This window comes from Callithrix jacchus, chromosome 15 (genome assembly GCF_049354715.1).
Source record: "Callithrix jacchus isolate 240 chromosome 15, calJac240_pri, whole genome shotgun sequence".
Classification (NCBI taxonomy): Eukaryota; Metazoa; Chordata; class Mammalia; order Primates; family Cebidae; genus Callithrix; species Callithrix jacchus.
The window spans coordinates 52,831,210-52,847,142 of record NC_133516.1 but is presented as its reverse complement, the minus strand read 5'-3'; the positions used below and the strand labels follow the sequence as shown (position 1 = coordinate 52,847,142).

Genomic DNA, 15,933 nt, shown 5'->3' with positions numbered 1-15,933 from the left:
GTAGTTGAGAGTTGGAGGAAGTCCTGCTTATGTGTTTCTCTCTCTCTCTCTCTTTCGTTTGCGATTCATTTTCTGCCGGTCTGGCCTTCATGCAGCCACTTTGGTGAAGCCCTCGCCATCACTCCATTCGGGGGACGTATCTGGGGTGTGATTTCTGTCACTTTCAGAGCGTGTGAAATATACAAGGAGCCTTCTATCTCAGTGTAACCCTTGTGGATGTTTCTTTGCTTCTGATAGTTTGTTTCTATATCTGTCTAGGCTATTTTCAGCTTAGCTGTTCAAATTCGAGGAGTTCACACACACAGTAAAGGGGGAGGGAGAGGCACAGAGCCCCACACCGGAGTAGGCGGGCGAGCGAATGGAACACTGGCAGGTTGGGGATTCTAAACCTCTGTTGCATTACTTGGCTGGTTAATTAAGTAGTGAGCGGGGTTTGGGTTTGGACGTGCAGCAGACTGAGGAATTGCCACGGGGTACTCCCAGCTGAACCGGCTCTGAATGTAGCTAACTCAACTGTCAGAACTGCGTGAAAGACGGTCAGTGGAAACGGGACTCCCCCCCCCCCCAAGTATGGTGATGGGAAGGAGAGGACCTTTAGGAAATGGGTGGTAAAGTTTTAGAGCAAAGTACATATAGACTCTTCCTCTTTGGGATTAACTCCTTCAAGGCCTGACACTTATAACTAAAATCTCTAGTAATTTTATATTTTTTTCCAAATAAACCAAATGTTCTAATCAAACCAATTTAAAAATGCAAATCACCTCATTTCCATAGATTCCAGCATTCTAAAAGTGACACATTTGGGGGAAAAATTAAGCCTGATAACAGGAAATGTGAATCATACTATCAATGACTAATCTGCTTAAGAAAAAAAATAAGTTACATTTATCATTAGGAAGTCAGTGTTAAGCCAATTTTTTTAAAGTTTCAAGCAAGTGGCATTTTTATTTTCAAAGCGGCTCTGTGTTGCTGTTTTTGTTTGTTTTTATATAATGAGTTTTCCAAGAGGAATGTATCTGTGCAATCAGAGGTAGTTTATGTGTTGAAGAGCGCAAGCTAGCATGTCAGTGCCAAAGATCTGGAACCTGATCACATTAAGATTCTAGTTTAGGGTTTGACCTGTTGGTGTTACTGTTTAAAAGAATACAAAGCTTCCTTGATTATTAAGAGTGAGCACTAAGTAAATCAACTGAAGACAGAAGCACCTTGTCCTAATTGATGCCCTTTGCATACATTGAAAAAAAGGTCTATGTCTATTTTATGTGATTCTTTGTAGCTGCCTGACACATTTCAGTGAAAAGTGTGTAAAAATGAAACCAAAATACAGACTGCCTACCCAGAGACACTGGCTGACTTACTGTAGGATGTGATAGAGCTGAACTGAAAACGCATTGGGCTGACACTTGATAATCAAAGTTGATTTATTGTTCATTAGTACTGCATTAGCCCTTTCAGGCAAGACAGTTATTTGTGTAGTGGCCTGTCAAGAGTGAGACTGCAAGCACCTGTCATTTCTAAGGCATGAGATAAGCAACCAAATATTAAGATGCAAATAAAAATAATTTGACTAGGTAAAGGGCCACATAGTAATACATTTTCTTCTTTAAAAAAATAGTATAGGTCAGTACCAGTCTATAAGAAAGAAATCTATAGAGAATTTTTTTAACCCTAAGTTAAAGAGAAAGTAATAGGCTTTATATTCACCCGTTTACCTTAAGAACTTTGCTTCCTGCCCAAATGTGCAGTTTGTCTGACAAAAAGTTGGTTAAGGAAATGAGAAGCATAACATGTCAATTATCTAATCCGAGTAATTTAAGGTAGGCTTTCTGTTTGTTTTGTGTTAATAAACATTTTATTAAATGAAACTTAAGCATGGGTTGATTACATGAAAATGTGATGGCATCATGGCTAAGCTATGATAATGTCGGCTAATAATGTCAAGAGCATTTTCTGCAACATGTATCACTCTCGATTTTTTTCTTCCTTCCCTGGAAGGGAATGATCTCATGACATAAAATAGAAAACAACCTAAGTGTCAAAAGAAAACAAAATTAGCGAACTTTTGTCTGCAGCCATAGAAACGCGGATTAACTCATATTTTTCAAGAGATGGAATGGAAACATTCTGCATGAGGATATATAGTGTATTGTCTTCTTTGAATTTTCATTTGACAGGGATTTTAGAGGCTGTGATCTTAATTAAATCTCAACTGGCTGAAATAATGCATCTAAAGGCATGCAGTGTTGCGTAACCTTGCTCAGTTGGTAAACCATAAATCATCAGAAAGCTTATGATAGGAATGGTTGGTTTGAATTTTTTGTTTTGTTTTGTTTGCAGTTAAATGTACCTTAAAAAACAAAACCCTCACGATCGTTGCCTTCCATTTATTTGTTGTCAGGACCTGTCACTTGAAAGATAAACTCTTTTATGACACTGACCAGTTCTCCAACTTTTCAGCCAACCTCTACACAATTGGAAGATACGGTGAAATTAAAATCTAGATTAACTAAAAACAATGAAATTTCAGGTTTGTCTCGGTTAATGTAGCAGAAACGTTGTTTGAGTTACTGGTTTTTTAAGACAATCAGGAGAGAATGTTGTGACTAGCTTCTCAGTCTATACTAAAATTTGAGTAAAATCTGAATTGGCAAAAAGGAAGGTTGGAGGAATTTATTTTATTATGTGGTTTAGTTAGAGACAAACATCACTAAAGATAACTTGAAAACCATGTTCTTGTTAACTGGGCAGCTACAGTGGTCAGTTAGAATCCACTTCAGGTAGTTCATCATCCCTTGATTTACAAACCAGGGATAATGTAGCAACAGTTGATCAAAAAGGTTAGAGTAAATAAATACATAAATCGTGTCTCTCTGTGTGTTATATTTTTAAATATGCATTCAATGACAAGGAACTAGCATTAAACAGCTTTATTAACTGTCTAGGTTTCATAAATTATAATGCTTGCAAATATTAGGTTATTTTTAGTGTCTCAAACAGTTTTAACTGCTACAGTTTTCGATTTATATGTATGCTTGAGTAGAAGGAGCTACTTACATATAAAAGTTGAGAATGCTGTCTTGTGATAGCTTGATTTTATGTATCTTTGCACATAACATTTCATGTAAGACTAGAAGTTACATTGCTGATGAGCTATAGCTCTCTTGGGGCAAAAGGGTAGCTTTCTGCGGATCTGTATGGCTAGATGTGGGGATAGTCTTAACCCTGTAAGCTAGATTTGTTGTTTGGTGTCAAGGGTTTGTTTTGTTGGAAGCAGCATATTTCTGAACTCTTGTTTTAGTCCTTCCAGAGTGTGCAATACTTCCCTTCTATCCTCACCAAGTGGCATTTTGCATTCAGCCTTATTTTCTTCCATTTAAAAAAGAAAACTCAGGTATCTCTTAGCTAAACAACCCTTTGCAGATGGTGGGGACTTGAATTATCTGAGACGAGCTCATCTGCGCCTCTGCTTTTGGATTGTAGGATTGCTCTTCTTTGAGTCCCTCTTCCAACCTGGCAGTTGTTTGAAGGGAAATTAATTTCGAATGAGAAAAATGAATACTGAACACATGCATTGTGCCTCATTTTCAAATCTGGTTAAAAGCAACTAATCAATGAAGATGCAGGCCAAATGTTATGGTGAGCTTTTTAGAATACCTTGGTATCATGTTTTAATTTCTAAGCTTTATCTTGCCCTTAAATCTGAAACATCATTGTTCAAATAACTGAGAACAAGGTAAATCAACAACATCAAAAAGGTCGGCTTCTGTGATTTCTCAAGGGCTTGTTATTTTGTACTTCCCAATTCTATTTGATGTCTTGACAAAACAAGATGACACAGGGGAGAATACATTAAATTTTGATTTTTTTCATCTAACCTGTTACAGTTGTGGCAGCTTAATTTCTTTTACTTTTTCCTGAAGATGGTTTTTTGTACAATTACTCTAATTGTCACACCACTTCACGAGGCGGGTCTGCACGGGTTTCCCATTTGCCTTGATTTTACTAGGCATTTTTGAACATATTTTGACCTTTAACTTGTAGGAAGCTTTTGGTTGGGCTTTGTCTTCATTAGAAATAAATCAGGGAATGGTGAGATTGTCAAAGAAGCAACTGATGTTTTCTCATTAGAATCTAATTTGCACCCTTTAGCTTAACTATGATGCATAAGGTGAAGGTGTTGGAAATAGGCGTGAGAAACTGTACAATTTGAGAAACTTGAGTTGTAATTCTTTTTAAAGAGTGATTGCACCTTAAGTAAGGCCTTATAAAACTTTGGAAATGGTCTAATTTGGGCCTACCTGTGTGTTTAAATTCAATTATAGTTCCATCTCCCTCTCAGTAATATGGGGAAATATATATATATTTGAAGTTAAGCTGCCTATGAAATTTTCTATGCTGATTAAATCATGAAGAAAGCAGAGCTACAAATTTAATTCTTTGTGTTAGAAAAATCTTCTTTAGACAGAAGATAGACATTATATTTTTCTTCATTTAACAGTAACTGTTGATCTAAAACTGTATCCACAAGTTATCTTTTATTTATTTTAATCATGTATGTGTCTCAGATAGGATTGAAACAGTTGCTGTCTCTTTCATTATTTTTGAGTAATACTTCAATTTAAGAGAACTTACTTAACCAAGGCCTCTTCCTTTTCTCTTCAAGAGCTAGAGATCTGTGGATAGAATCTTTTCTGGGGTACCTCCTTGGAATAGTTCTGCCCTCCTCCCATTTGCAGCACTTAAACATGATTTTTGTTGTTAATATAAAAATCCCATAGCATGTTTAGTTCACGTGCACTAAATTGTTTTCCATCCCAGCTACAGGAGAAAGTGGTTGAAGAAGGAAAGAGGAGGCATTTTCTTGATTTAAATAATAATAATAGTTGCTAGGTTGAAAGAATCAGTGCTCATTGAGTGATTATTTTCATGTGTAGCTTCCATTGTTTCCTGTATTTAACAACTGCTAATGGGAGAAGCGATTTAATTTATGTAAACTTTACATTTTTATGCAAATGAAGCTGATATTTATTAGAGCTAAAACAATTATACTGGCACTTAGTGGAGTAACCTTGTGTGCCTGGGAAATGTTAGAGTAGAGCAGTTGATGTTCCACTAATACCTCTGCTGTAAACAAATATGCATTTATGCCACTTTTTAGAATTTAAAGACAAAAGAAGAGCTCAGAGACCCTTGCTGGAGATTGCTTATTATGGTTGATAACCTGAAATAACTCCTGATTGGCAGGCGAGTCTTGGCCTTACAATTTTTTTGTGAAAGAAAGATAGCCTTTCTTGATAGAATGTAATAAACAAAATGATAAAAAAAAAATGAAATGCTAATTGCATTTTAAAGAGGTCTTTTGAAAAAATGTTTTAATAGTTGGTTGTATTGTTACTGAGAGAACTGTTATGCTAATGACTGACTACCTAGATGATTTTGCATTAATATAATAACCATTACCTGCCTTAGTGCTTTGTACAGTATTGTGGCAAAATAGCTAAGTCTAAAAGAGTTATACAAAAAGCAGAATTCCATAATGAAACAGAATTATACTTTCCACATAAATAGCATGTTTTTTAAAATTTTTTCAAGACCGAAATAGTATGTCAGAAGTGTATATTCTTTCCTGCGTGATCGTTACCTGCATAGTACCTGGTTGGTTCATTTTGTTTTGTTTTGTTTTAAATACCATGGAGAAATAGAAGCTTTGTAACTTTAATGTTTGCCAGTGCATCTGTTGTATCCATTGGCTTATTAATTATAAAAACTTGTTTTTCACAGGGGCCCAGAGGTGATGTTTAATTTTCTCCACACAGGCTAGCTTATATATGACCATAAAAACTTGGCATAGTTTTTTTTCTTTCTTTAATGGAGCTATATTCTCTGTTTGGTTTTGTTGTGACATTCTGGAGCCTTCTAATTTAATTTGTTTTGCTCCTGTTATTTGATTAACCAGGTGACACTGCCAAACCTGGCCAGTTGTCACCCAGATACAGCCCGAAGGCTAGAAGGGAAGTGAATTTCCTGGGACATACATGTGGCGAATGATCAGAGGGTAAAAAGAGTTTTTAAATTATTAACCAGGTTAATAAAAATAGAACAATGTTTAAAATTTTTTATCTTCTCATTTTTATTATTTGTACACATAGTAATTATGGGACGATAACTGATGTGCAAAATGTAAATGTATGTGTGTGTATACTAGGTAGTATTTACTTAGAGTTGACTGGAGTGTAAACTACAGAGAGAAAAATGATAACATGTTATTTTCAGTATTTATATTGTGTCTTCTCCCCTCCCACTCAATTCCTTCAATTGTCTCCTAGATTAGAAATAAGTATTGTTTCTCTGAGTGTTATTATTTGTTTGTTTGCTTTTTAGATTTTTCTCTTCCCATCGTCTACCTTTCCCCATGGGGTGTTAAAGAAAATAATAAGGCATATGATTTTAATAGACTTCAGCATTCAGGTGATAGAGAGTCATTTTGAAGGAAAAGGAAGCCATATCAGGCAGAATTTACACAGCAGTATAGGGGCTTTCAGCAGCGGTTGTTAGTGCTAACACTGTTTTCCCAGTTGCTGGTATTAAGGTAGCAGCAGGCCCATACTAGCAGAGCTGTGATGTCCCAAGCACAGCTGTATTTCTGCCATTCCCGCAGGTTTGTGTGCACCTGGGAGCAGCCACACCCAGTTGGTATCAGTCAACAGTGTATCATGCCATGTGTTTTTTTAATTCATGATTTCCTCTTGAAACTCCACTGAGGAGTGTTAACTGTGTGCGTTTTTTTAAATTCAGTTTTGTATGCTAGCATTCTTTAAATGTCTGCCAGAAGTTTAATTTGAATTTCTGATCCCTGAAGGCAGCTAGACAGAATCATTCTAGTTCTTCATAAATTGCCTTCTATGATTCATTGTTAACTCATAAAACATACTCATTTCTATATACTCAAATAGTTAAGGTAGTTACAGTATCGGAATTTTTTTTTTTGCCTTATATTTAAATCGTCTTTTGAGAAAGAAATGAAGAATTAGCTTGAACTCCCAGTTAAGGCATGAGCCCTGTAGCACAGAAAACATCAGAAATGAATATTTTTATCTCAAGGAGGTTGAGGTAGATGGCATGGAATCTGGAAAAAAAAAAGTTTCGTTTTTACTGAATACTCTCAAAGAGGGGCCCATAAATATTAGAGTGCTGTAGTTAAAAACTCACATGACTGTTTTAAATACTATTGATTTAAACCACTGGCTAGATTTTATGAATCAAAGTGTAATTTCGAAGCTTTGGCCATATTTCTCAATGCTAAAGCACTCTCTCTTGTGTGCCTTTAGCCGCTTTCCAGACATTCAACACAGGATTAAATGATAGTAGTTACAGTGATCAATAGGTTAAGACTGCTACAATCACTCTTGCCGCTAATGACCTCAGTAGTAATGGGCAATAAAGTGTGGGCTGTAATAGCCTCTCGCTGGTACTGCATGCCCTTTGATTCCTAGTATTAGTAGGGACTAGCTACATGAAAAAGTTGGACATTGGGAATTAAGGGAGTGGATATATAGCCTATAATTCTTAACTATTTAAAGCCTTAAAAACTGTTCTCAGATTTTTTTTTTTTCTTTTCTACCCCACCATAGTTTCTGGTCCATTTGAATATGTTTGTTAAAGCTTCCCATAACCTCTTTTCATGATATGTTGGAACAGAAACTTTGGGGAATTCTCGGTTTTATAACATTGGTAAATGAAGCTGGAGCCCACTTTGGAGGCCCAGAGCTCACTGGTATGAAAATGTGGTTTCAGATAGTAAAAGCGAAGTTAAGGCCATCAGGATATAATAGCCCACTTCTGATTATTCAGAGACTGATCAACCCGTTTGGAGGATTACTCAGGCCTCATGCTTCCTCCCGTCCTTTGGCGGTGCCTGCTGCTGTAAAGCGTATGATTACTCATCAGCACTTGCATCAAAATGTCCAAAAGGAAAAAGAAGGGGAGACTCAAGTTCATTATCCTGTTCTGTACCACAACTGCAAAAAAAAAGGAATAAATAATTGTGGGAAAAGGAGATTTAAGCTACTGATTGGATGTCAGCCTTTCAAAATTGTCTGTGCAGGTATAAGTCAGGCCTGTCCATGATTCCCCCTTTTATTATTGACAGTCAAGGGACAAAGTTGTTTCTCCTTTAAGAAGATGCTTCTAGTTTTACCAGAGTTGAGGGGAAAAACTATTTTAGGAAACATATGTAACTTCTAAGATCAATTTTATTGAGGGATAATTTACCTGAGCTCAAATATACTCATTTTCAGCGCATAGTTGGAAAAGTTTTGACAATTATACAATTGTCAAAAACGTGTACATGTGTATGAACAGCATCCCAGTTGAGATATAAGATATTTCCTTTGCCTCCGAAAGTTCACCTGTGTCCCTTTCTGGCATGAGATTTCCATAGGTCTTTGAAAAATTATGACCAGGAGGTTATTTCTATGATGATTTCTGTCCTAACTCTGTTAAGTTCATGTTCATCACCAGTTTAGATCTTACACCACCCTATTCCTGTCTGTTTTCCTGTTCATCACCATCAGAAATTTGGCTCAAGAATATTTATATTGTACATCATCCAAGAAACACAGAGGAAAAAAGAGACCTTAAACATGGTTCTTTTGTTTGCTTAATCATACCTCCCCGTATAGTGATGCAACTCTCAAGGAAAAGTAAACTTCTATTGTGATATGCTGGCTTTAGCAGCTCAAAGGATATGGATTGGCACCCAATACATATTTAAAAATCGAAAAAGTTTTTTCTGTATGAAGACAAAGTAGACTAATTGAAATTAGTTTGTAGATAGTTAGATGTTTTGATAATGTCTTCCTGGTGTTTGCCCTAGACAGAATGCAGGTTCACTCTTCCAATCATGGGTGATATTTCATGCTACAAAGTATTTTTTTAAAAGGATAATTTATCCATTCATATACATCTGTCCCATTTTGCATATGAAAATATTCAGATATGCCCATCTGTTTTAAATTACAGTGTATCTCCATCTACACTTAAAAGGCCACTGGAATAGGAAGAATTCATAGATGACCTTCCACAGCTGGGTTAATGAAATTTTTCGAATGTTCTAGCTAGTGTTTTCCAAACACACGAAACTTGCACACCAACATCCCCACACATGAAACATGCCTACCACAACAGTGGAGAACATTCACTGTACATGAATCTGACCTTCAAGAACCATTTTTAGTTCATCAAAATTAGTGATGCTGAGAAATCGGGACATCAGTGCATAATGACTGTGAAATTAGGAATGAGAGCTCGCTATGCAAATGACAGGACAAATCATGTGAAAAAGTCAAGATAAACTGCATATTAAGACATTTTGTTACATAAAATTAATACTGCATTTCTGCCTTTTGCTTACTGCTCCCCTGAAAGATTTTTTGATTCTTTTATCTTCTGATCAGCTATTGTCTGCCGGATTTTTTTTTTAAAGTGGCACACAGGCAAAGTGCAAAACATGTTATTACCTTTTATTGTAATACATGAGATGACAGCAGATCCTTTTTAACAAAGTATATCCTTTACTGCTTCTAGCTTCTTGCTGTCACATGTTTGATTAGAAACCAAGAAAAGTAAGATGCTTAAATATTACGGGGAAAAGATATACAGGTTTTGTCTTTGCTTTCATTGTTGTTTTCTTTCCTTATCTTTTTACGGGGGGGTTGATTTTTCATGAAATAGTCTTCTTGCATTACGGGGACTGACAAAATGGTTCTCATGTAGTCTGCAAATTAACCACAAGTGCAGTGATTATTTTGAATAGCTAAATTACATTCTAGAAAGCTTGCAGAATTCATAGCATTGTCATTAGGTATCCGCTTGAATACAATTTGTGTAACCTTGGCCAAGACAGCCTGTCATTTTAATGTCAGTGTTTTATCTGAACAAGACATCATCCTTTCAGATACAGTGTGCAGGTTCCTTGCAGAGATGCCCGTGCAGAAACGTGTTAACAGTTGCAAATATGAAATGCTATCAAGTTCATCACTGTAGCTGTTTGTCACTGAAATGTCATGGAAAGCGGCTTTTAATGGTATTGCACATAATATGAAAGAATTGAGACATCTGTATGCTGGGGGAATAAGGAAGGGTAAAAGGCATCACGCGAAGGATCTGTGTTTAAGTTCAGAAGGTGTGTCCAAGGTTCCATTCCCCGCAAGTTTAAGCATTCATGGATTGTTCTTAAAATCACTGTCCACAGAGTGAGTGGGTCACATGAGCTCCAACTGCAAAGGCGTTGGTTCCCATTTATCTTCTTCCCTAAAACAAAATCCAAGTTTGGTTTAACTTGCCACAGATCATTTTGATCAAAAACTCACTCTTAATAAGCAATTGAGAACTGTCTATCCTAACTCCAGTTAGGGTTTTATTAAGATTGTCCTTTTTGTCTGCTTCCAAGGCTGCCTGGAACCCCTGTCAGTACTGCAAGATTTTATTTTTCTTTCCTCAAAATAAACTCCATCATAGATTAACTAGGATCTGTTGCTGCATCCCCTCCGGATAAATAACATGTTGCATGGGAAATTGGTCAACTCTTTAAGCAGGCTGATGGCAGTCTGCGGCTGAACCTGGGAGGCTGCGTGCTTCTGATTTCCTGGCTTCCTATTTATCCTTCATTAACGTTCTAGGTTCCCGTGTCAGTGGCTATGATGACACCTCAAGTTATCACTCCCCAGCAAATGCAGCAGATCCTCCAGCAACAAGTGCTGAGCCCTCAGCAGCTCCAGGTTCTCCTCCAGCAGCAGCAGGCCCTCATGCTTCAACAGGTAATTGTCCTTCCTCCACCTCCAGCCTGTCTTCCCCAGAACCTAGGGCCCGCATTGCTCCATTCAGTCTCCCCTCCACCAGAGCAGCTCCTTTGCCCAGTGAAGAGTAAGTAGAGCGGCGTGGGTGGGGCAGGACACAGACCAGTCCCTGAATAATCAGTGAGCTTCTGCATGCCTGAAAGAGAGGAGCCCTGCCACAGTGACTAGGCTTTGGGCCTGGAGAGTACCTGATGGACTGAGATCAGCGCTGTAATGGCCTTGGTAGCAGTAAGATCTTTTAGGCTTAGATGGCTTTATACTCTTTTATTTGGTAAGCCCAGAGGCTCCTTAAATGGTATGAATCAAAGCAAAATGAGGAGCACGTTGGGAGTGGGTTTAAATATGACAGCTCTTGAAGTCCCCATTTCAGCTCAGAAGCTTACTGATTTTTTTTTTTCTTTAAACGTAAAGAAACATTTTGGAGTTTGCTAATTTTAAGGTCCAGAGTTGATTTGACTTCTTCCACGTACGATGTTGCTGTAATGAACTTCTGGTTGTCATTGCACCATGGGGACCTAATATTCAGACTTCACAGCCACCTGAACCAAATAGATGAGATTCGGAACTACAGCGGTGGGAGTCACTGGCCTGGGGTGGTGGGGACAGGATGCAGCGGAAGCTCCCAGGCTGTCCCTGCATACACTGAATAACACTGCATAGTGCCCAGCGCTGTCATTTAGAAAGCATGCAGAAGAGATTCACCAGACTCTCTCAGCAAGGGCATTTCGCTTTGTTGTACAATCAAAGGTCATTCCTTGCCTTATTTTAATTAGTTTGTGTAGAAAATGGTATGTTTTTCATCAGTTCATTTTGGAGATTACTTTTCAAACAATAATGCCAAGAATAGTCAATGTGCGCTGAATTTATTGTCGAGTTTCAAACTAAAGGTCAGGCCATTACAGATAAAAGGATGCTATTTTTCAAATCACAGTTTGTGTATGGCACCAAAAGGGACAGTGCATTGGCGCTACCCTCTGTTACTTACCGTCCTCTCTTTCCTTTGTAGCAGCAGCTTCAAGAGTTTTATAAAAAACAACAGGAACAGTTGCAGCTTCAACTTTTACAACAACAACATGCTGGAAAACAGCCTAAAGAGGTACCGACAATACATATTTTACTTTCAAACCACAGATCCCAGAGGACTATCTAGTGGCTATTAAACTGTCATTCATCTTTTAAATGATTGCACAACTGAGCTGACTCTATCGGTTCTCAGCTTTCAGACTGAGAGTTATTGTCCTGTTTTCGCTCAGATTTTTCTGGGTTCCATTTGCTTGCTGCCACATATTTTATAACACCACTGCACGTGTACCTGTGTGAAGATCAGGAGAGGGATCATTGACAGAGCCTTCAGGTTACTTTTTGCAACCTGGTAACAACTGAGGGCCAGGATGGAGCTGTGGGAAGTGAAGTGCTTTCAGAAAAATTTTACTTGGATGCACACTTAATTTTTTTTTTCCCCAGCTCAGAGAGCTTGGGTGTGTGGTGATGGCCTTTTCCATTTGAAGAATAACCCCTTGTGAGTTGGATAAACAAACAAAAAAGTTAGAACAAGATTAAACATCCACATCTTTTGTTTAACTTCTTCCTGAAAGTTGTACATAATGTGATTGCTAAAGGCATGTACCAGATAGCGTGAGTTAAAGTTAAGAGAAGACTCCAGCTTGGGTTGTGTTTTCCTGAGGGGTCAGAAAAAAGTATATAATAGCTTCTACATGCACCATGCTTAGGAGTGTCCATAACTTACCACGTTATGCCACACCAGAAAGGTTGACAGTATTAGTCCCATAAACGGTAAAGCCTTTCCAGGGAGTTACCAGTTCACCTTCTCTTCAGTTCTACGTGGGCGAGACTCAGTTGTGGGCGTATCTGTGTGCATGTGTGCGTTATTATGACATCTTTCTACCCATTCCAGAGTTATCCAATTTAACTTGCCTCCTCATATTTTTACAGTGGACTGAAATTTTTTTTTTGTTTAAGTGTTCTCCTTGGGATGACACAATTTATAATTCTATATACAGCACGTCGTCCACTTCATCAGCTTCTTTGCCAGCCCTAAGCAGGTGGCCACTTTTGTTCTTTTGCAGGGCCTCCTGCCAGGTGACTCGACGTCCCTGCCCCTCACCTGAATGAGGATCCCGGGCTATGCTAATTTTACACACTGGGAGTGACCCAGCCGTTCTCCCTTTGCTGCCTCCTCCCCCGACGCAAACTGGGGACGTTTTCCATGTCCTGCCAAGTTTTCACCCTGGAGTCTTGTTGAGCAGCCCGGATGTAAACCCCTACAGAGCAGGGGCAGTTTTGGGGTGAAAGGGAGGAGGTGTTTTAATGAAAATGCTGACACAACCTTAAGTACAGTGGCGCGCTACCGGGTGCTGCTATAATAAAAAAGGGAACAGATTAAAAAGTGTCTAAAATGTAAATCTAAAGGACTAACAGTAATTAAAATGGAAATGGCACAGGGAGGGAAGGCATGTAATTGTGAGATATCACTGTGCAGAAGGCTCTCAGCTTTGTTTTGCTGGCTGTTTTTCTAATTCAGCAGGGCTTACTCATCAGTGGCAGTTCAATGCGCGTTAATGACTCTGGGATTGCAGGCATCACTCTGGACAAAGAAATGATTATTGTGCGGTCAAAAGAAGTTCAAAGACAAGAAGGGAATTTCAGTTTTTTCCTTAGAGATCCACATTCAAGAGCATATAAATTAAGCCAAATGTTAAAAACCACAGTCTGAAAGCTGACTTCAAAGTCACAACTCTCTAATTAATGAACTGCGAGCTTCAGTTTGGACAAGTTGTGGTTTGATGCGCCCATAAATCAACATGACAGGCCTGTTTCACAGTCTCAGACAGTGCTTGTCATTGAGTCACATCAGATGTAAACACAGCAGAAAAAAGAAGGGGTATGAAGGAGGTGCAATTGATCAACAGAATTGGTAAAAACCCACTTTTGAAGCACATTATGCATGATCACAGGAAATGGTTACAGCCTCAAGAGGTTTCCCCTTCTGCTGTTGCTTTTTTGAATCAGATTGCTAACAGCCTTCAAAAGGGAGAATAAGAATTATGGAGTTTCTCCCCTGTGGCTTGCAGGCAATAACCCCCTGTTGTTATTTTGTGCTTCTTTCTTTTCAAAGGCATCAAAATTTAGTTTTTTAAAGATCTTTAACTCTATATTTGAAGACAAACAAAAAAGGGCTGCCACTGTCATTCTTATCAGTTACCAGGGATTGTGTTTTTCCTTTCTGTTGCCACTTCTTATTAACCTCTTATTTGGTCTGTGAGACATAGTTTGGAATGCACGTCTGCATGCTGGGAGAACATGAAAGTTCAGATGAGCGCAGAGGGCAGATAAAGAAATGTGAAGGGGAAAGTTACACAGCAGAAAGAAGGATAAAAGTTACCTCTCCCAAATTGCTGTTGTCAGAAAGGAGAGCATCCCGAGCACAAAGATGATAGTGGTGCCTGAGTTTGGGATGGAAGTGGGGCGGGTATGGGGGGGGAAGAACACTTTGTGTCTGAACAAGGAGAATGGGAGGCATTGTAGTAACAATCTTGCATCTCCAGGTCTCTAGGTTTGCTCTGGTCCATCTTTGTCCTCTACTTCCCAGGCAATGGTGACCCGGGAGATAGGTTGCTTGGCATATCCTTTGAGGTAGGCAGACCAGTGGATGGGTCTCCTTGGATTCATGGTGCCAGTGGATTTGTCTGAGACCCAGGGTAGCAATGGTTAGGAGATTTATATTTTCCTGAGGTAGGGGCCAGTCTCCTGCAATTATCATGCAGGTGGTAGTCCTTTTGTGCTAAAATGAGATGGAGTCACACGGTAGCAATTTCATGATGTCGACTGGTGGTTATGATTTTAACAAGGTTTGAACTTGGATGTTGACAGATGGAACAAGTATGTTAATTTACTGAGTCCCCAGTCACTAGTGGCTCATAATTTTGTATTGTCAGGCTCCCCCCATCCCCCTTTTTTTTTTCCTATTTTGATTACCTCTGCAGTGAGACACCTGATCTTTTTCTTCCTCCCCTCCTAAAGTTCCCTGAGATGTTTACTTGGGAAAGTTTGGCTCCATACTGGGTTGGACCAAGACAGGACCTTCCTTAAGAAGATAAATGCTCTTAGGTAGGGATATGGGGAGGAAGAGGATGTAGCCCCAGTACAGGTATTGAAGTGACTGCTCAGGATTATTGGGCAGAAGTGGTGTGGAAAACAGCAGAATTCATTTTAAAATGAGCTACAAAAAAATAAAGAAATAAAAAGATTCCATCCTGTGCGGGTGAGGTAGGCTAAGTTGATTGTTTTAAAAGGGCCGTTTGTCCAGGGCAGTTATGACAGTTTATGTTAGGCAGTAGGGAGTAGCCGAAGAAAGGAAAACAGACCTTTGACTGCAGCTCTAGGGAGGGGATCCGAAACTCGAGCTTTATCAGGGCATTTTAGCATTTTAACACTGCCTACTGACCTGCCGAGGGGACTGCACGGAGACCTTTTTTGTATGCATTCAATTGTGAGAAGTAAACAAATGGACCCGTATCCTGTGTTTGGTAACTGGGTGGGGAGCGCAGTTTGGCAACCAGTGTTGCTTTTAAATTCTTTCTTTGGACAATGGGCCTTGTATACTTTTATATCCTGGCTTTTCAAACGTAGACAGCTTTCATGAGCTTTTCCTAGGGATGGCCACAGAGACAACAGAAAAGGCATCAGTCATTTTATATAAATACAAAATTTTTAAACATTTCAGTTACAGTAAGGCAGGAAACACCCTCCCCAACCTCCAGCTATACCACCCCTCCTTTATATTCTGCTTTCAGAAGAGCTAATTCCCTGATCTTGTATTGTGTCAATGTTGTTTTTTTCTCTTCCTTCCCTTTTTTTTTGTAATGTTGTGAGTTAATATCTGTTGAAGAAGTGAAAAAATCATTTTGACATGAATATAACTATCATTGGGTTTTACATTAGTGTGATAACTTGGGAAGGGGTGAAAACAATTGGATCATTTTATGCATGCTGTTCTTAAAATGAAAACACTGGCTTTTCATTTAAATTTATTTAAATTTTTGTTGTTAGTGGTATA

The 15,933-nt window shown here is 38.6% G+C and overlaps 1 protein-coding gene across 28 annotated transcripts in view; it reads left to right on the top strand.

Annotated features, from left to right (window-relative positions):
- Positions 1 to 15,933, top strand: part of FOXP1 (forkhead box P1) — a 635,694-nt gene that overhangs the window by 529,894 nt on the left and 89,867 nt on the right. For 12 of the 28 annotated variants that reach the window (XM_054245862.2, XM_078351479.1, XM_054245863.2 and 9 more), the window contains 2 exons: positions 10,680 to 10,817; positions 11,863 to 11,952. The exons of 3 other annotated variants lie outside the window; for them this stretch is intronic. In XM_054245862.2, coding sequence (XP_054101837.1) covers positions 10,680 to 10,817; positions 11,863 to 11,952 — 228 coding nt within the window. Of the gene's footprint in view, positions 1 to 334; positions 537 to 10,679; positions 10,818 to 11,862; positions 11,953 to 15,933 lie in introns of those variants that run through there. 13 more of the 28 variants (XM_078351481.1, XM_054245864.2, XM_078351482.1 and 10 more) reach the window with 2 other exon arrangements.